Raw genomic sequence first — 20,980 nt, forward strand, 5'->3', positions numbered from 1 at the left:
AATGCTTAACAGTGATATGTTTAGACGTGTGAAAGAGAAAGAGTGCTTTCCTCAGTGCACAGGCAGTCAGTAGAGGCTTCTGGGTGTGGCAGTCAGCACAGCAGTGTCTCAGGGTCGATGGTCATTCTTGGGGGAAGGTAGAGGTCAGAGGAAGACTGCGGGTATAAATCCCAGGAAGGAGGAGTATTCTATTATATTTATGGAACAGGAAGATGTTCACTGAGGCTGGAATATGAGGTCTTGTGTGGAGGGGTAGAGAGAAACTGGAAAGACAGGTGTGCGGTTAAATGACCTGCTGTCATTCATGGCTTGCTTAGGAGTTTGAGTTTTATCAAATGAAGGAGACAGAGGTAAATTTGTGAGTAATATGATAGGGTTGTGATAGGATTTTTGGAAAGAGGCTGAGTCAGAGCAGACTGACAAAAAGTAGAAAAAGTATTGGGGACCTAAAATGTGTTTGAATTAGGGTGATGTGGCTAAAATTCACAAGAAGCGCCATGTTCCATAGGTGAAGTTCCTGGACTTTATACCCTAGAAGAATTGGAGCCTTTGCTGTTGCCTCTTAAAGATGAAGCTTCTCAGGATGGTTTTTTTGGACCTGTCTTCAATTACTTTACATATAGTAAGTAACTATATTGAATCCATCAATTCAAACTCTGGTTCATGTGAAATAAATACCATCTAATTTGCTATATTTTCTAATTAGGTTGCAGAATTATCTTAAATCTTGGGTCTATTTGGTAATTTTATTCTTTTTTATGGTGCTTTGGAAAGCTAACCTGTAGTAAAAGCATGTTAACAAAATTTTAGCAAGAGGGAAGGATGAAAGTGTTTGAATGTTCCTTGGAATATTTACTTTGTTGCCTTTGTTTTCGCCTGTTAAAACTAGTGTTTAGAACGCCCTGTCTCAGAAGATTATTGAACTGTTTCAATTTTGCCAGACTCTATAGTTTCTTCTGGCTCAACAACTCTCTGTGATCACAGAAGCAGCTTTATGTGCACTGCAAATACCTAACATGGAAGAAGTGACTATTAGACACTAATGATACCATCCCAACATTACTGCTACACTTCTCTCCTTTTTGTTCCTAAGAGAACATCTATTGTTGACATAGAGAAAGTGGTTAAAGAGCTATCCCCCCTTTAAGTTCACAAGGAAACTACCACATGTCTAAGAAACACATCCTCCCAATGTTGTTAGAGACATTTCAGAACACAGGAAGTGAAGCAAAGTTTCCAGATTCCTTTTTATGAAGGGAAAATAATACTGATATTGAAACAGGAAAAATACATTTCTCCTAAAGGAAGATTGGAGATCAGTTTGCATGTGAATATTGAAATCAAAATCCTTGAAAGAAAAATTGCCAGGTAGAATCCAGTATCACATTTGAGGAGGAACACACAAAACAACAGTGTGTTGATGACACTTACCTCTTCTGGATTCCATCTGTGTCTTTTCTCCTAGCATACGCACACACAGATGCACGTACAAGCGCAGACACACGTGTGCACACATGCACACAAGTACTATAAAAATAACTATAATATTGCTTAATGGCTGTACCATTTCATTTTAGAAAATTTTAAACTCATAGAAGCAGACCATATATAGATTTCCCCAGTTGTTATTTTTGTGATGTCCATGATAATTTTTTTTTTTTTAGGAATTCAGCAAAACTTGCATATTGTCTTGATAATGGATTCTGCAAATTTAAACTTCATAATAAACTGTGAGAGCAATCCAGCTTTGCATAAGAAATGCCAGGTGTTGTGGATGGAGGGTTGGTCAGATAGCAGCATGAGGAAAGTAAGTTTCACATTTAAGTGTGGAAATGAAAAGTAGCATATTTTCTTTTTGAAGTTACATATTTTCCTGACTTTGCTTTGGTGTTTGTTATATAACTTTAATTGTGGCGTTGAACATAGATGTTTGAAAACCTTGTATGACATTTTAATTGAGTTGAACTAAAGAAGATTATGTTGAAGATTATGTTCATAATTAAGGATTACAGAGGTATTTATTATACTTTAAAAATTTTATTCATTAGCCTGTCCTAGACTAGCTTAAAATAGAAGCATCACAGCAATAATTTTAGCCATTTTTTTAATTAAAAAAAAAAGAAATCTTTTGAAAAACATCTATCAGTGCTACGTGTTGGGAGGGGGATGTGTTTAAAGTGTGTACCATCCTAACTGGAAGCCTCTTACATTGTTTTGTTTGATAATACTTTTCACTATTGTCTCTTTGAATGGTATTTATATTCTCAAGCATTGGTTTTTTTCATTTTTGTGTAATAGAGATACAGACTATTGCCTATCATGAGTCAGAGGGATAAGAGACAAGGTTTTACAGATGAGATGATATTTTAGTTAGATTTCAGCAAGTAGATAAAGGGCAGGAAAATCATTCTGGTCTTAAGAAGCCACATGAGCAAGAGGCTTCACTAAGAAGTAATTGGGTCCCTAATGTGTGCCACTGTTCTATATGTTGGGGTTAGAGCAGCGAAAAAGCAGACAAAAGTCCCTGACCTCATGGAATTTACATGGTTTTGGGGGATCACTGGATTGAATGCTTTCTTCATGGAGATCCTGAGATGACAGCATGCCTGGTGATTCTGAGGGTCAGCAAGAAGCCATTTCAGTTACAGTGTGATTCCAAGGGAGAGTAGTTGGGTCTGAGGTCAGGGAAGTAAGAGGACAACAGTTAGGATGGGGCTTTATAGACCTTTCTAAGGATTTTAGCTTTTCCTGGGAACAGGTGAGGGAACCTTTGGAAGTTTATAAACAAAACTGCTGTAATGTTGTAATGGGATTACTTTGGCTTCCAGGTTGAGAATAGAGGCTAGAAGGCAAGAGTAGAATTAGTTACAAGCTGTTGAATCCAAGTAGAGAGAAGGATGGTGTACATTAGGGAAGGAGTAGTAGAGGCACTGACAAGTGGTTGGATTCTGGGTATGTGTTACTATAGAAACAACGGAATTTTGCTGACAGATTGTACTGAGGTGTAAAAGGAGATGAGGATCCAGGATACTGTCAAGTATGTTGGCTCGAGTCTATCAGCGGAGAATGGGAAGACTGAGAAAAGCATTTCAAGAGGAGGATATGAGGCCTTCGGTCTTAGATGTGTTAAGTAGAGATGTCAGACATCCAAGTTGCAGGGCTGAGAAGGCAGGCATCTGGATATAGAAGAGTGGAGTTTGGTGGAAAGAAAGGCCAGGTATTCAGGATAAAACATTGGGAATTATCAGAGTATAGGGGTATGTAAAGTGATGAGAATGAAGGACATTGTCAAGGTAGGAGCATTAACAGCAAGAGGAAGGGATTCAAAGACTGAACTCTGGGGCTCCTCAACATTAAGAGAGTGACATGAAGAAGAGGGAACAGCAAAGGACACTGAGAAGGAGCTGCTGGGGAAAAAAGAGGAAAACCAGCAGAGCGTGAAGACAAGCCAAGTCTAGAAGCCAAGAAAAGACTGTGTTCATAGTAGTAAGGGATGATAAACTGTACACATGCACATATATGAGGCTTCGGAGGTGATTGTTGGCTCCAGCAACATGGAGGTCATTCGTGATCTGATAAAGTGGTTCCAGTTAGTGGTTGCCATATTGGAATGTGTTCAGAATGAATGAGAAGAGGGTTGGAGAGAGTGAATGTGGTCACCTCTTGTGAGGAATTGTGTTAAAGTGTAGGAAGGAAGTAGGTAAATGCTTTTAAAAATTTTTTTAAAAATTAAAAAAAAATTTAAGATAGGACATACTATTGTATGTTCATGTACTGTTGGGAATGCAAAAGAGGAAACAAAAATATTTGAAAGTCAGGGAAACATGTCACTGGTGCACAAGTGAGGGGTTAGGGACTGGCCTTTGCATGGAGAAGGGAAACCGCATCCATTACAAAGGCAAAGAAAGCGGAGTACAGAGGCCCAGGTGCAAGTAAGTGGGCAAGTGTGGTAATGGAAAGAGCTGGACAGTCTTCTGACTGCTTCTGTTTCCTCAGCAAAAGGAATGAAGATGATGAGTTGAGAGAAAAGCTGAGGGAAGAGTTGTGGAGTCCTGGAGGGATGGAAGAAGATATACAGAGTAGTTTGGAAGAGTGAAAGAGAGGAAGGCTGAGGAGAAAGGGGGGTATGAGGGCTGGGTGGTATAAAGGTTGGTGTGAGGTAGCAGTCAGGAAGGTCAGCATTTGGCCAGAATTGGGGCTTTGCTACTTGAGTATGACCAATTGAGTTAGGGCCACAGAGTTGAGGAATTATGATAGGGAGAATGGTGAATGGCAGTGTGGAGATGTTCCAGTTAATAGATCGCAGGTCTTGGTGGAGCGTGAGGCTGATTGACCTTACAAAGGAGACAAGCTGGGGGTAAGTGGGATATCTGTGAGTGAGATGATGGAATTATTTTAGTTATGGTTAGTGACAGTTTGAGGTAGGGTGTGATTGGCTGAGGAAAAGGTGGTGGAGACGGCAATAAATAGGAGAGGTGATGGTATTAGTAGGCATTAGGAGCATTAATTTGCCATTTTTATTTTGGGTGGGGAAATGGAGGTAAAAAGAAGTGGGACCAGTCCAGCCAGGAGCACTATACTAATGGGCGGTGGTGTTTAGGGATAGACCATTATTTTGTCACCAAGCTTTATTGAGATATAATTGACAAATACAAATTGTACATATTTAATGTGTACAATGTGATGTTTTGGTATATGTATATGTTGTGAGATGTTTACCACAATCAAACTACTTGACATAAGGGGTAGACTATTTCAAAGAAAGCGAGTTTCCTAAGAAAAAATTTCAATTGATTTGGAAGGATAAATTTAAAATATTCTCACACATGCTCGAGTGTTTTGGCAGAAATCAGTGAAGATGTTTGAGGAATAAAACCATACTCTGTGATCAAGAACCATGGCACTTCCAGATTCTTCATCAGTGAAAGGGGTCTTTTGTCCATATTGCTTTTTTTTTTTTTTGATATTGTGTTTAATCTGGGAGATTCTGAAATTGAGACTTTGACCTGCCCACCAGATTACTTGTGTTTCCTGTTGCAAAAATGTCAAGAGTTCTACTATAATTTTTTTCTTAAGAAACTAAGAATATTTTACTTTTGTTTTTTTGTATATTTAAATTAGTACTCTTATTAGACTGTCATACTTTTCATCATAATAATATGTTTTTGAAACTTGATTTTCTTATTTCTGATAGTGGTAAAAACCTAGCAGTAGCCTGACAACAGATAGTTTGTAGGGTTATCAATTGTGAAATTGTTAATTTCCAGTTGTGGAATTACTTTCATTTACTTTTAGTTATTTCTCAAGAAAGCTTAGAATCTTTACTGTCCCTTTATGCCACGATGTCAAATAAAACTTTTTATTTTTCTCATTGAATGACTTTAAATGGTACTTGTGATTATTTTCTAATTCAGTCTAAACCGGGATCGCCCTCATTTCACATGGTCTAATCATTTTTCAAGTGAGGTGTTATCACCAATTTGCAGTCAATTAATGGTTGTTGTATGTCAAAATCTTGTCTAGGGAATAATGTCTTCTGAAGATGGATATATTCTTTATTTTTCTTAGACTGGTAATACACCTAGAATTTTTTTTTTAACCTCTGACACTGGGTTTATTTGAACTTTTTCTTACTAAGTTGTCGTAATGCTTTTCCTGTTTTAGATACCCGAAATGTTATTCAGTGAAACAGATGGTGAAGAGAAGTATAGCGATAAAAAAAGGAAAGAAGAAAAGAAAAAAAGCTCAGGTATTTGGATGAAATTGTCTTGGTAAAATAATTGCCATTTTCTGATGTTATAGATTAATTAAGGATTCACAGTGATTATGAATTTGAATAATGATTAACTAATATGAATATTTCTTTAAGATTTATTTATTTATTAGAGAGAGAGAGAGAGAGAGAGAGAGAGAGCATGAGTAGGAGGGCCAGAAGGAGAGGGAGAGAATCCCAAGCGGACTCCTCACTGAGTGTGGATCCGGATGCTGGGCTTGATCCCGACCCTGAGCCAGAATCAAGAGTCAGTGGCTCAATCTACTGAACCACCCAGGCTCCCCCTAACAAATGTTTCTTTTAATGAAAACTAAATTAAAGCTGTATTTATAAACCCATGTTTATGTCAGTTTATATAGGACCTAACTCATTATTGTTTACATTTAAGAAGTTAAATATATTTTTGACCCAGATGATTGTATGTTCTGCTTACATTGTCTGGGGTCTTTGATTTGAAGGCTAAACTTTTCATATTAGTTTTCACTTTTCACTTAGCACAAAATGATACATGAAAAAGGTTTATGGTGTTCTTTGAGTGTGGACATAATATTTTCTTAATTATACTCTTATTTTTTCTAGTTCCAAATTAATTTTCAATGTGGTCTTTTTTTAAATATAGCACATTCATTAATTTATGTATCTCACCATCTAGTCACTAAATAGTTATCGAACTTGTTTTACCTTAAGTAGTGGGCAGGATCCTAGAGATGACTTAGAGCTCATAGTGTTGTGGAGAAAAGCAAGAATTAATTTCTATATCAGCATAAACTCTGATATGGTGAGATAAATGATGGTGGGAGTTTTGGGGAAGTGCCTTTTGAAAGTGAGACCACTGACTGGTGGATGTTACAGCAGACAAGCATTTTGGGGAAGGGTTTTCTGGCTACTAAAGTGACTAGCAGGGAAAAGGCTCAGAGAAATAAAAGAGGTATTTCACTGGATCTGTAAGCAGCCCGATGGCTAGAACATGTTCTTGTAAGCAGTTAAGTACTGGATGACGAGGACAAGACAGGTTGGGTCCATCCTTTTCCTCAGTTACTGGAAAATAGGTTGGGTGTAGGGAGAAGCCAAAGGTGATGAGACTGCTGTGGAAGGCCACTGTAGTAATCCAAGAGGACAAATGGACTTGGGGTCCCAGGAAGCATCTGAAGGGGTGCCTGAGTTACATGATGGCCATGACACGCAAAGAAGGAGGACGCAAGGACATGTCTCAGGGTTCTGGCTTAGAACATTAATTAGAAGTTGACTTTATTGACCAAGGTAGAGAATATGGAAGAAAATAGATTGAGGTGATAAGAGGAAGATAATGTGCTTAGTTACGGATGTGTGACTAAGGCATCCTATGTGAACTGACTAATTTTTTGGCCTGTTTTTTGCTGTGTCAAATCAGAATGTCTCTGTGTTATTTGGTTTGGCATTTCTTTTCCATTCAAGCAGCTTTTATTGTGCTTACTTCTGCATTACATGTAGTTCTAACTAATATATGTCATGACAATCTGTAGATTTATCTTTCTTGCAGCAATAAAAGTGTTCAGAGGAAATACGTTACAGTGAACAGGTAGAGACCACTGAAATTAAATAATTCAAATTCACAGGGAATGTGGGAGCTGTGAATAGATGTCTAGGAATACCTGTATACCTTTATGCAAAGATAATACCTCATATTTTTAGTTCTAGGTAGAAGTATCTGGTATAGAAGTAGTTAAGATGATTTTTCTCTGATTCACAATGGATCATGTGTATATTAAGTTGTTTTTTTTTTCTCTTTCTAGTTGATCTCGATTTTCTGAAATCATTTTTATTAATCCATGAATCTTGTAAAGCATATGGTGCTACACCAAGCCGATATATGACCTTTTTACGTGTGTATTCTGCCATTAGTAGCAGCAAGAAAAACGAACTATTAAAAAGACAAAGTCATTTGCAGGTACAATATTGGTAATCTCTAATTATTTTACTTATCTATGGAAACAAGGGTTATGTATATCACAATCCATTGCCTGTGCCATGTATTTGGTATAAATGAGTACCATATTGTATCATATGCCTTAAAATAGTCTCACCTACCAATGTGGCTCAGTAGGCATAGTAATGGTTTTGTAATTTTTATTTAGATTCAATATTTTTTTTTCTTCACTGGGTGGTATTTATGTGCTTTTGATAGTTTATGATCTTTAAAAGTTTCTGTAATATGAAAACATTTTCAGAAATTCAGAAATGTCTATTAATTAAAATATATCTGAGACTAAACTTTATAATAACCTTTAAAATTAAAATTATACTTTATAAAATAATACTTTTATCCATGTCACCTGGTACATTATGAACAGTTGTCTTTCTACATTTCTGTGATTATAGAGCTTCAACTTAAATGTGGCATTAAAGGCCAGCCGTGGAAGTTGTCTGAGAGCATTTCCTCTCCAAAGTCAGTGTCATAAACTAGGATCCATCCTAATAGACAATGTCATCTTTATCACTCTAATGTTTCACTTTCACCCATAGCAAGCCACTGACTATATGTGTTTTGGGAAGGTCATTTTCCTGATTTGGTTCTCTCTGTGGTGCTGCGGGTAAATTACTTGTTGACTTGAGACTTAATTGAGTTAGTTGTGAGAGTATTAGATAAAATACATATGCATATATGTATTTTATGTAGCAACATAAAATTGCTCAGTAAATATTGGTTATATTCCATTTTGCCATTACTGTCTTCCCAGATCTTCTCATTTGTTAGTGACAAAAACCCAACTCCTATTATAGAAGAGGAGGAATATTTTTCATGTCCATTCCTTGCATTATTCATGGGCGGTGGGATATGGTGCCATACTGGCCTGCCCAGGGTCAAATACCCACCCAAAGAATAGGTAGCCCACCAGAACCGTATGTGAGGCAGCCTCCTATAAAAAAAAAAGGTAGACACTGGATGTACAGAACCAAGGTATGTCCAGTATGAAAGAGTAGTCAGGGAGGCTGAAAAATGGAAAAGCTTTATTGAGTTTTTCCTTGTTTTCTGTTTTCTCTCTCATAGAATGCAGTGGATAAAAATTATGATCTTTAAGCTCTCAAATATGTGTTGATCTGTTTAGCTTTACTGACGCTTTAAAGTCCGTGTTTCCTTTATGCATCTGTGGTGTCTTTTACTACCTCCTAATGGGTGTACAGTTGAATAAGTCATTATGATTAGCAGTAAGGAAAAACCCAAGGCCACATGCAAGTGTTTGATGCATAACTAACTTAGTTATTCCTGGATGCTTTCTTATAGATTTTATTTACTGTGTGTGTATAAAATTCCTTTTTAAATTATTAGCTAATTTTACTGATACAGGCTGGTGTGTCTAAACTGAATGAAGCTAAAGCTCTTGTGGATGAGCTGAACAGAAAGGCTGGAGAACAAAGTGTATTACTTAAAACTAAGCAAGATGAAGCTGATGCGGCCCTTCAAGAGATCACAGTGTCAATGCAGGTAATGTTTTAAGAGAGCACAGAAATGTAGCCAGTAGGGAGACCGTTGATGCCTGATTGTGTGGAAAAATTACATTTTTACATATGTGGATTTAAAAAATCTCTCTTGTCTGTGCTGAGTCAGACTGGTGGTATTAAGTACTTGAGCTTTGTGGAAGAGCATAGATTTTTCCCATGTTATTCTAAAATCATAGTTATAGTCTTCTCAATTCACCATTTACTAACTCAATCTAAACCCTATAAATATACAAATATAATCATTTTAAGTGGATATAGGTTTGTCTGTAAGCAATTTTGTTTACCCTCTGCTAGTTGATATTTCCTTTTATTTTTCTTAAACTCTTTCTTCAGGCTTCAAGGATTTTTTTCACCTGTCTTTAATATTCTCAAGATTTACAAAAGAAGCATTTTACTTATGCTTCCATGATATTTTAATATTTTGATTCTACCTACTCTTTGCCATTGTCCTTCCTTTATCGAACCTTTCTGAGGAGATTTCTTTGACATCCTTCCCTGCCCAGGTCACGTGCTCTGCCTGAGCCCTCTCAGGATGCACTTGCTGGTGCTTATGTGCTGACCCCCCATGTTCCTTTCTTCATCTTTCAGCCCTGCTCTCTCCGAGTTTCAGACTCAAATCCCCAGTGGTCTGCTTAGAAGTCTCATGAACATTATGGCTGGGTTGTATTCTTTGTATGTGTTTCCCACATCTTTATCCATTCATCAATTGGTAGACACTTGGGCTCTCTCCATATTTTGGCTATTGTTGATAATGCTACTATAAATGCATGGGTACAGGTGCCCCCTTTGGATCTGTACTTTTGTATCCTTTGGGGTAGATACCCAGTAGTACAATTGCTGGATGATAGGGTAGCTCTATTTTTAACTTCTTGAGGAAACTCTACACTATTTTCCAGGGTTGTTACACCAGTTTGCATTCCCAAAAACAGTATAAGAGGGTTTCCCTTTCTCCACATCCTCACCGACATCTGTAGTTTCCTTTATTATTGTCAATGTAGCTAATTATTCAAGACAGAACTTATAAATTATATTAGACTTATGTTCTCTCAATCCCTACCTTTAATGAATCACTAAATCTTGTTACTTTACCTCCTTGATTATGTCTCATATGTGTTTCTCCATCTTCATGTTGGTGACTGTTAACCTTACTGCAAGTCTAATACCTCTTCTAATTAAATTAACTTCAATATTTATTAGACTAATGTATAAATCTCATTAAAAGCAAGTGGCACAAATACTCAAAGTAATAAGATTGGAACGAGTATGATTTAAAAACTTACTGTTGAACTATAGTGATTAAGGCACTGTGATACTGGTGTAGTGAGAGGCAGATCCTTGGAACATTATGGTGTTCAGAAATAGACATGTACATAGTGAATTGATTTTATAGAAAATGGAGATTTTATACAAAATTTTATACAGTTAAATGGGGTAAGGGTAGTATTTTTTAAAAATGGTATTTGAGGAAAAAATGATCTTTATTCTTGTACAAAAATTAACTGAATATGAGTCATAGGTCTAAATGTACAGCATAAAATTATAAAACTTTGGAAGAATACAGGAGAAAGTGTTTATGATGTTGGATGAGACAAAGATTTTTTAGGTGTGATACCAAAATAGAAGAAGAAAAAGTTAATGAATTGGACTCTATTGAAATTAAGCACTTATACTCTGTTAAGTAAGTCTGAAGAAAATTAAAAGGCAAGTCACAGACTGGGAGAAATTATTTACAAGACATAAATTTGATAAATAATTTGCATCCAGAATATACAGAAACTGTTATAACACAAAAATAAAAAGTCTAATTGAAAAATGGGCAAAAGATTTGAAGGTGTTCTGTGTGACAGAAAACATAGGAAAGGCCAGGAAACAGGAAGAGGTGCTCAGCAGCCTAAGTCATCAGGAAATGTAAACTCCTTGTTTTTAGACACTGAAATCCCTTGTTGTTGCGTTTTTTTCCATTCTTTGTTGTCAAGACTGAGACACTCCAAGTTAAGTTCTGACCCTTTGCAGGTGATCTTTCTCTTTTTTCCCCCTCCCTGGAGCCTTGTTGAATATACTCTTCTGAAGGTGACATGGTCTTCCTTAGCTTCGGGTAATGTCCCCTGTGTTGGATAGCCTGTGGAGTCCACCACACACCGCCCCCGCCACCCCGCCACTGGGGCACTACTGCTGTAGCCCTAGGGTGGAGGGGTGGGGGTTGGTCCTATGTCCTCTTCGTCCTCCCTGTCTTCCCCTTCTAGGATGCTTATTGCTTGGACTTTGGACTTCCTGGTCTGCTTTCTCTAATTTTCTTAACGTTTTCTCACTTTTTTTCTTCTCTTTTTGCTCTACCTCCTTTAAATCATTTCCTAATTTTCCTCTTGAGTTTTTCATCACTGTTAAGATAGTCTCTCTCAGAAGATTTTTTTTAGCTTCTAACTGTTTGCTTTTGGCAGCTTCCCCTTTTTGTTGGTCCCTTTCATTGTTGTATCATCTCCACTTAGCCCTCAGAGGATACCTGATAAGATCTTTTTCCCAGCTGTATTTTCTTACTGAACTTTTCATACTTGATTTTTTTATTCTTACAAAAGAAACTTTCTCTGTAAGTTTGGTCATCTTCATGGGAAATCTGAGTGTAGGTAGGGTTCCATAGGGACTGGTAGCCCCACAGGAGAATTATCTGGGCTGACTTGAATAATATAATCAAGACTTACCCTGATATGCTAAAATAATTCCATTGGCATATGGGAAGCTTTTAAAAGCAGTAACATTTCCAGATACATGATGGTTATGTATACATTCATTGTTTCCAAGATAATTTTATTGAGTACCTGACCTGGTAAGTAATATTATAGAAAATCAAAAGTAATTTTCTTTTTTTCTTTTTTTTTTCAAAAGTAATTTTCATAGTATAAAACCTTAGCATATTTTTTTCCTCAAGGTATTTTTGGAAACAGATGAATATAAATATTTATGTAAATCAGACAGCCATTTTTATTATTAAAAAACATCTGTCAAATACTTTAAAGAGTAAATTGAAATATGAAAAAAAGTGAAGACTGAATAGAGGATAGTACTGTTGACAATTATATATTTACAAAAGGAGAATATGCAGCAGTGTGTGTGTGCCTGTACCATCAGACTAGTGAACTGTAGTCTTATAGGCTGACAGCTGTGCTGCTCTGTTGTCTGGACCATTCAGAGATGCTTTTTCTATGATTGTAGCTAATTGTATTACGTAGCTTAGACACACAAGTATTTTACTGATTTATTTGAGAGAGAGAGAGAGAGAGAGACACAACATTAGCCTGGAGGAGGGGCAGAGGGAGAGGGAGAAGGAGAGGGAAAGGGAAAAGCAGACTCCCAGTAGGGAGTCTGACATGGCACTTGATCCCAGGACCCCAGGATCATGACAGGAGCCAAAGGCAGATGCTCAACCGACTGAGCCACCCAAGTGCCCCATAAATAACAGACCTTTCTGTTTGTTATTTTATAAAAAAGTATAATTTGGAGAGACACCTTATGTATCAAACTATGTAACTTCCAAAGCTGGAAGCTCTAGGTTTGTGACATAAAAAAAGTACAAATTAAATACTGTAAAATCTCAGAATAGTGATAGCTTTCAGTTGGTAGAGCAGGTTAATAAACAACATATGAGCTGGGCCTTTGAGGATATTCATGTGTGAGGTGGAGAAAAATAAGTTCTCTTTGAGGAGCAGTGGTAGAGATGCTGTGGAGTACAGAAAATTCTAGCTGAGCCGAAGTGTGGAGTACTTGAATGTAAGTTGGAGGGGGGACAGTGATTCTTAAGCTGTAGATTGGAACTACTTGGTAAGTCTTTAAATATTTCTGTGCCCTTCCAGCAGCCAGCAAAAGTATTCAATATATTTGACAATAGAACACCAGCCTTTAGGTTTTAAGCTTCCTGAATGATTAGAATATAGTTGAGAACTGCTGATGTAAGGACTCTTGAAAGATTTCTTGACAAATTTCCTCTTTGGTTTTACAATTAGTATCAACAAACCAAATATGAACATTCATAATAATCATCTTTACATATCTGGGATCTTTGATATTTGCATGCATGAACAAAGACTTCACGTTACTAATATAATACATAATTTAGTGTTCTTTGAATCTGTACTAATTTGTGTTGATTTATTTACCATCACATCATGATTTCAGTTTTTGTCTAAGTTGTAGAAACACAAACCTCTAATATACTGTAGTCTTAAAGAGGAGTTAGTCTTTACTGTTATAATTGTAGAAGACTTTATTTTTTACTTTGTTCATTTATGAAGTGAGCATAATGGTACTAACCTCTCTGGATAATTTATTGCAGGTGTTAAATGAGCATTATGATAATTTTCTAAATTATACAATTTTGAGTTGTTTGATTCATATACAATCATTTATTGCTTTGTTATTCAGAAAAAATTAAAGCATAGAAACTTCCTGATAGTAAATATACAATAATAAATTATATAATTTTTCCCAGGCAACTTAGAAACTCATGTCAATTAACATTAGAAAAACATTTAATAAAAAATGTTATTTTAAAATAACGTATTTTTGATATCATGCTTTCAAGTATCGAGTGCATTAAAATTAATTGGAATGCCATTTACACATCCCTATAGGATGCTAGTGAGCAAAAGACAGAACTTGAGAGACTGAAACACAAAATAGCAGAAGAAGTTGTTAAAATTGAAGAAAGAAAGAACAAAATTGATGATGAGTTAAAAGAAGTGCAGGTAAGCTACAAAGGAAGCATTGTTGGAGCCGTGTCTGCCTGCCAACTGTTCTAGGAGTTCAAACGTGACTTGCTGAACTGATTTTCCAGCAGTATGACCGAATGTGGCTTTCAACCAGAATATTTGTGGAAGAGAAGCAGGAAGGAAAGGCTGCAGGGAGAAGGGAGGGAACAAGCCCATGGTCATCAGAAACATAGGTGTTTTCTTTAAGCCACTTTGTGTGGGTGTTAGGAGAAAAATGTGTTGTGGGGAAATCAAGTCAAACTCAGGCTCCTTTTTGGTTGCTCACCAGGTGAGTCAGCTAGTCTTAGAACATAAAGGCCTCTTGAAAATGGCAAAATTGTCTCAAAACAAATTGGATTTTCTAAATTAGGCTCTTACAGTTATGGTGGTAAAAACTTGAAGATTTTGTATTTTGTGTGTTTTAAACCATTTTGATATTTGAAGAGAAAGGATATTAGTAACTCATTATTTTTAATAAAATGACAAATATTCAATAATTTGTGAAGTTAGTGATTTTTTACATACATATTTTTTGAAAGTAAAAAATGCCCTTTGTCTTTTTAGCCTCTAGTCAATGAAGCCAAGCTAGCAGTTGGAAACATTAAGCCAGAATCTCTTTCAGAAATTCGTTCACTGCGTATGCCACCTGATATTATCAGAGATATTCTTGAGGGCGTTTTAAGGTTGATGGGTATCTTTGATACATCTTGGGTGAGCATGAAAAGGTAAGTTTTAGAATTTGTGAAATGTTATTATTTCACCAGTGAAGTACACATTAACTCATTCATTCATTTATTTAGATTTTATTTTTAAGTAATCTCTATCACCCACAACCCCACAATTGAGTGTCACATGCTGTACTGACTGAGCCAGCTGGGTGCCCCTCTTTCATATTTTTAAATATTTCTTACATTGTTTCTCAAACTGTTTCATTAATTACCTATTTTTAACCACTTTGCCGTAATATTTCAAGATGCTCTATGTGATCCTGTACCGAGATCTGAATTTTCCTTTCAACATAGTAAGTGATTGTTTCCCCAGAGGGAAAAAGGAATGCCTTAAAATCTTGAAGAACATTACAATAAACACGATCATTTACATGGTCCTTAGTACAGAGCATCATGTTTATATTGATGTACTGGTGAAGAAAATATAGCCACTGTTCTCAGAGTGCTGCAGTCTTGGCAGAGTCAGGGCAGGAGTGAGGGCAGGTGCCCTGTGAATAATACATGCTGTGCCCTGGAAGAGCCAAGGCTACTGGTGACTACCGTGCAGCTGTGTGGCTTCAGGGGTCCTGTTCTCGTGATGGGCTTGTGGTTTGTGCTCATACTCATATCCACATGGAGTTCTGTTCTGTCTGGAGATGGGAGGGAGATGCGGCTTGGGGGAACACTTGAAACACCTTTCTGAGAAGGGAGTCAGCTTGCAGGTCTTGTGGAGGGATGTGGTGCCGTCCCTTTGGCACTCCTTGTCATCCCTAGAAGGCGAGGAAGGCCATGGGGCCTGTGCATGGAGCCCTTATAATCTACCCAGGGTGAGGCAGCTCGTGAGAACCAGGGACACCCAAGCACTCGAAGTTTTGTTAACTAGTAGGTGGAAAGTACTGCAGACACCATTTTGTTAAATTGATATTTTTGTCAGAATGGCAAATTTTATTTAGCCTCATCTGAAGTAATATGCTTTAATTGTAGTTTCCTTGCAAAAAGAGGTGTGAGAGAAGACATAGCAACTTTTGATGCGCGAAATATTCCAAAGGAAATAAGAGAGAGCGTTGAAGAGCTTCTTTATAAAAATAAAGGATCTTTTGATTCAAAGGTAATTTTTAAAACTATGTCATGAATTCCCTTTCATACTCTGTAATATTCTGCTTATTAAAATATGGTTTTTTATTATCAATGATTTACATTGCCTAAAAACTTAAAGTGGAAAAAAAATAAGCCATAGGTATTAAGTATCAGAAGCATTTCCCAGCAGATGGGTGGCAGAAATTCAGGTTGGCTTTGGGATGCATAGTTGGTGTCATAAGTGGTGTTTGAATCTTCTTATCTGCTAGGAATCCTCAATCACTTCTTAACTTCCACCTTGCCTGGTCTGCTTTTCTTGCTTCCTGTATATTTGTCATATAATAACAGATATCTGTGTTAGGATACTATTATCTAATTTCAATGAATAAATCCACGATTCTGGCATCTTTTTAGATCTCTTATTCAAAATGTTATGTGCATCATCTATGACACCAATAACATGGTTTCTAAGTTGCTTTTATTCAATAAAGATGTGTCCTGTGTACAGAAGAGGAAGGGTTGATGTTTGAACATTGTTGTGGACAGACATACGTTCATTATAAATGTGGCTAATGAAGTGCTTATGTCGATAAAAATATCATTAAGGATTTATGTGGTTCAAGAACATTTATTTTGAAGCAAAATTTCAAGATTATCTTAATGAAAATAACAATTCACATAGTTATTTTAACTATAAACCCAAGACTTCATTTGGGGGGATAAATTATTAAATAAATACTTAAGTAAAATAGACTAGAATTAACGTTGCTTTTATTTGAAACTAAGTTAGGCTGCTAGATAAGTTGTGATGGATTTTTCAGAATGCTAAGCGTGCCAGCACTGCGGCAGCTCCTTTGGCTGCGTGGGTTAAAGCAAACGTCCAGTATTCCCATGTCTTAGAACGGATTCAGCCTTTGGAAACTGAACAAGCGGGATTAGAATTGTGAGTGAAACATAAAATATAAATTAAGTCTAATCTTTATTTTCATCAATTTAATGACAGTTATTCAGATTTATTTATCTTTTATTTCTTGTTTAAATCTAAAAAGGCAGCTGACAACATTAAAACATGTAATATGAGTCAATTTAATAAAAGATTAAACAGACCAAAAGAAAAAGCAATTAGAAGAAGGTGCATAGTAGAATTCACTAATTTTTTTCCGTCTACCATTATTATGTTGTTGGAAGGATAAATTGGTAGTTCTTTTACAAAGAGTTAAAATTTTGTGAATGAGTAATATTAAGGTACAAAAGCTAAATTTTGGAAATTTAGAGCTTTTAAATTTGTTTTCTCCTTCTAAGTTCTAGAAACATGTTGTATATATTTTGCAAAAATGGTCTGGGCAGGTAGGGGGAGATTTAACCCAATGACCTTGGGGCTTACCATTTTAATTGGTTGTTCCTAAGTCAACATTTGTTCTATGTGCAGAACGAGACGAGAGGTTTGTTGTGTTCTTGATTGATCACTGACATCATCTCTTCTTAATCTGGACAAGGAGGTTTTCATTGGTGTGAGCTTCATTTTCTCAGTATAATTATGTTAAATTTTTGTGTTTATTTGCCACATTTTTGCGTAATGAGTAATGTTAAATGTTTATATTGAGTATATATTGTTCACAGCTTAAATATTGTTTCGTGTAGGCTTCATTTTCATTTCTTCACAGCTGAGACAGATTTTGGCTTTTTGCATTCCGTTATGTCAGTTACCACCTTTCAAAATTTTATTAAAGTTACTCCCATTATAGTACTTTCCTCTTTCTCTTTGTGCATGGATGTCTTTTTTTTTTTTTTAAGATTTATTTATTTATTTATTTATTTATTTATTTATTTATTTATTTATTTATTTATGAAAGAAAGAGAGAGAGAGGGGCAGAGACATAGGCAGAGAGAGAAGCAGGCTCCATGCTGGGAGCCCGATGTGGGACTTGATCCTGGGACTCCAGGATCGCGCCCTGGGCCACAGGTAGGCGCCAAACTGCTGAGCCACCCAGGGATCCCTGATATCTTTTTTTTTTTTTTTTAATTACCTTGGTTTCATTTTGATGGGGATTTATTTATTTATATATATATTTTTAAATGTTTTATTTATTTATTAATGAGAAATAGAGAGAGAGAGAGAGAGAGAGAGAGAGAGAGAGAGGGCAGAGACACAGGCAGAGGGAGAAGCAGGCTCCATGCAAGGAGCCTGACCTGGGACTTGATCCCGGGCCTCCAGCATCACTCCCTGGGCTGAAGGCGGTGCTAAGCTGCTGAGCCACCCAGGCTGCCCTTGATGGGGGTTTTAGGAAGGATAGAGGGATTGTTTCTGCTATTGTTGATATAAAATAGAATAACTTTTATAAAATTGAATTATATTTTAGAAATTTGAAGAAAACCGAAGACAGAAAAAGGAAACTAGAGGAGCTTCTAAATTCTGTTGGCCAGAAAGTATCAGAACTCAAAGAGAAGTAAGTTATGTTTAAAATGTATTTTGAAAAAAAAAATGTATTGTGGATATTTGAAAAAAAACCTCAATATTTGAATTTTAAAAATCCTATAATCATTATTTTCAGTTCCTTTAATAATTTCACTCTAAAATATGAAAAAATATAGAAGATATTCCTTTTTTAAATAATGTTTTTTTGGTAAAAACAAACAGACTTGAGGTCTCCATTTGTAGAGCTGTCACTGTATCTCTTCCTGAACAGGAAGGGTAGGAAGTAGTTGGTTTATGATCATGTCTTTACTGTGGTGTCTGCGTGTCTTTGTTATCCAGATGTAGGATTGTAGGTTGGGTCTTAACTGTGGTGTCTGCAGGTCTGTGTTATCCAGACGTAGGATTGTACCTCAGGACTCACTGTGGTGTCTGCGTGTCTGTGTTATCCAGATGTAGGATTGCACGTGATGCTATAGTACCATCTGTTGTATAGTCTTCCTGAGGATGCAGGATCACATTTGAAAACATTGAGTCCTTTTAATTTTGTACTTTTTAGTGTTAAAAAAATACTTTATCCAATATTGTACTTAAATTTCAGGATCATTTATGAATATTAATCTCTATAATATTATAGAGAAAACAAAGCAAAAGAACCCTCAATCCCATAAATCCAGTGTTTTCAATATTTCTGATTTTTTTTTTTTGCGTTAGAGATACAGGAAAGAAACTTCATCATTTTCTTCTAGATATAATTAGATACGTATAAGGAAGGTAATTACTCCTTTCAGTGTCATATGCTCAGAATTAGGACAGTTATAAACTTAGGCAAATGGGCACATAGGGAAAGAATATCTGTAGTGGATTGGATATTTGAAGTGAGTTTTAAAATTTTATTTATATTTTTGGTGGGTAGATATTGGCAGGAGTTAGAATGTGGGATGAGGTAGGGATCAGAAAGGGGACTAAAGGTATTCTAGGCCCATGGGACATCCTGAAGAAACAGACAGAGGTTGGGGTGTCTGCTGAGCATATGAGCTCCTTTAGAGGTCGGCTTGTTACTTTGTTGGACTGGTGTAGATCTAACACTGAAGAGGCAGGTGGGTCAGTTGCCAGCAGGGCCTTGAGTGTCACATGGAGACATCTGTGTGTGCCCTGTGAGAGCACTGCATTTCAGATCTATGTGTTGCTTGCTGTGTGTGCCTGGTCTGTCACGATGTCTTGAACACAGATATTATCAATATTATTAACTAAATTCTTACCTAAAAGCTCACTTTACTGTGTAAGGTTAATTTAGTCAAATCTCTCCTAAATCCCTTTGCCTTTAATTAATGTTAATGTTTTCATAGATTTCAGATCAGGACCTCAGAAGCCGCCAAACTGGAAGCTGAACTAAGCAAAGCTCAAGAGACCATTAAAGCTGCAGAAGTCCTAATCAGTCAGCTTGACAGAGAACATAAACGATGGAATGCACAGGTTTGTTTGAGACACAGAGATCAGAAAAAGGCTTCCTTTAAAACAGAAAATCTGTAATGTCCAGCATTTGTTAAGAGAAAAAGGTGAGAAATATCCATTAACTTTCAGCTGGCTGAGGCTCAATGATGGCAACATTCATGGTCATTATGTGAGTTCATCTAAGCAGAATGTTTTTATATGGGTGGATGTTTATGACTGAGGGGAAGGGCAGGGATTTCTCCAGAAATCCCATTGAACTGAGGTTTTTTTTTTTTTTTTTTTTTTTTTTTGCCATTAAAGAGAAGTTTATTTAAAAAAAATAAGTTATCTTGTGCTTTAGACACACAGGTATAAGAGAAATTCAGAAGGTGAAAGCTCCTTTTCCAAAACTGTTCCCAGCAGGATGGTCAGTACTGATTTCGAAACTGGTTGCTTAGGCCTTGCAGCTCTATGACTAGGGTGTCCATAGCTGCTGTTTCATCAGCTAACTCCCTGGAAATTTCTTCACTGGTCACATCTGTAAAAAGTTGCTTTGCTTTAGATAACAAGCCCTGTAAATTGAGTCAAACTGAAGAAAGCACCTCTATAGCCTCCCGAGGACTGGATTTGTTTTTACTGTTTTATAGCCCCATGTGCAAGTCCTAAGGCTCTCTGAACCACTTCCTTAAATGATGTCATATCTTTCTCCCAAGAACTGGACTGTGTGTCACACTTGTATGCCTTAGAGAGATATTGGAATGCCTTTACATCTTCGTCAGGCTTTTTGCTCTGCCCATTTCCATACACTTCAGCATACAGCCTCCTGGGACTGCAACCTTAGGATTCGACACTGCTGGCCACTTATTTCTTCTAGAATACTTTGTTACTTTGACTTTGTTAAAGTGGTGGTTTCTTGTTCCTTGGTTGGTGGATGGGTTTTTGTTCAAACTGTTAGATTCCCTCCCACACTGGCCTGTCTTCATCCAGGACTGTGTGCCTGTCCCCTTCCTAGGTGTCTGTCTCTGCAGCTGGCCCAGGACTGCTCCATCCCATGCTAAGACCATCCCCTCTGCCAGGACACTGACCACAGCTGTTTTCGGACTCCTCAGCTGTAGGGTGTTTGTGTTCTGGGGTGTGGTTTTTTTTTTTTTTTTTTTTTTTGTCTAGGATTCATTTTAATTTAATTTTAATTTTAATTTTATTTATATTTATTTTATTTTTATTGCAGTATAGCTAACATAATATTATACTGGTTTCAGGTCCACAGCATAGTGATTGACACTTATGTACATTATAAAATGTTCCCCACAGTAAGTATACTTACCAGCTGTCACCTTACAAGGTTATTGCAGTATCA

General features: G+C 36.7%; 1 protein-coding gene across 3 annotated transcripts in view; it reads left to right on the forward strand.

Annotated features, from left to right (window-relative positions):
* DYNC2H1 (dynein cytoplasmic 2 heavy chain 1) overlaps window positions 1-20,980 on the forward strand; it is a 341,276-nt gene that overhangs the window by 89,983 nt on the left and 230,313 nt on the right. For all 3 annotated transcript variants that reach the window (XM_055305872.1, XM_055305873.1, XM_055305874.1), the window contains exons 51-61: window positions 509-622; window positions 1,665-1,807; window positions 5,665-5,749; window positions 7,546-7,700; window positions 9,099-9,236; window positions 13,876-13,989; window positions 14,557-14,717; window positions 15,684-15,807; window positions 16,598-16,719; window positions 18,137-18,223; window positions 19,539-19,665. In XM_055305872.1, coding sequence (XP_055161847.1) covers window positions 509-622; window positions 1,665-1,807; window positions 5,665-5,749; window positions 7,546-7,700; window positions 9,099-9,236; window positions 13,876-13,989; window positions 14,557-14,717; window positions 15,684-15,807; window positions 16,598-16,719; window positions 18,137-18,223; window positions 19,539-19,665 — 1,370 coding nt within the window. The remainder of the gene's footprint in view (window positions 1-508; window positions 623-1,664; window positions 1,808-5,664; window positions 5,750-7,545; window positions 7,701-9,098; window positions 9,237-13,875; window positions 13,990-14,556; window positions 14,718-15,683; window positions 15,808-16,597; window positions 16,720-18,136; window positions 18,224-19,538; window positions 19,666-20,980) is intronic.

This window comes from Nyctereutes procyonoides, unplaced genomic scaffold (assembly GCF_905146905.1).
Source record: "Nyctereutes procyonoides isolate TBG_1078 unplaced genomic scaffold, NYPRO_anot_genome, whole genome shotgun sequence".
Taxonomy (NCBI): Eukaryota; Metazoa; Chordata; class Mammalia; order Carnivora; family Canidae; genus Nyctereutes; species Nyctereutes procyonoides.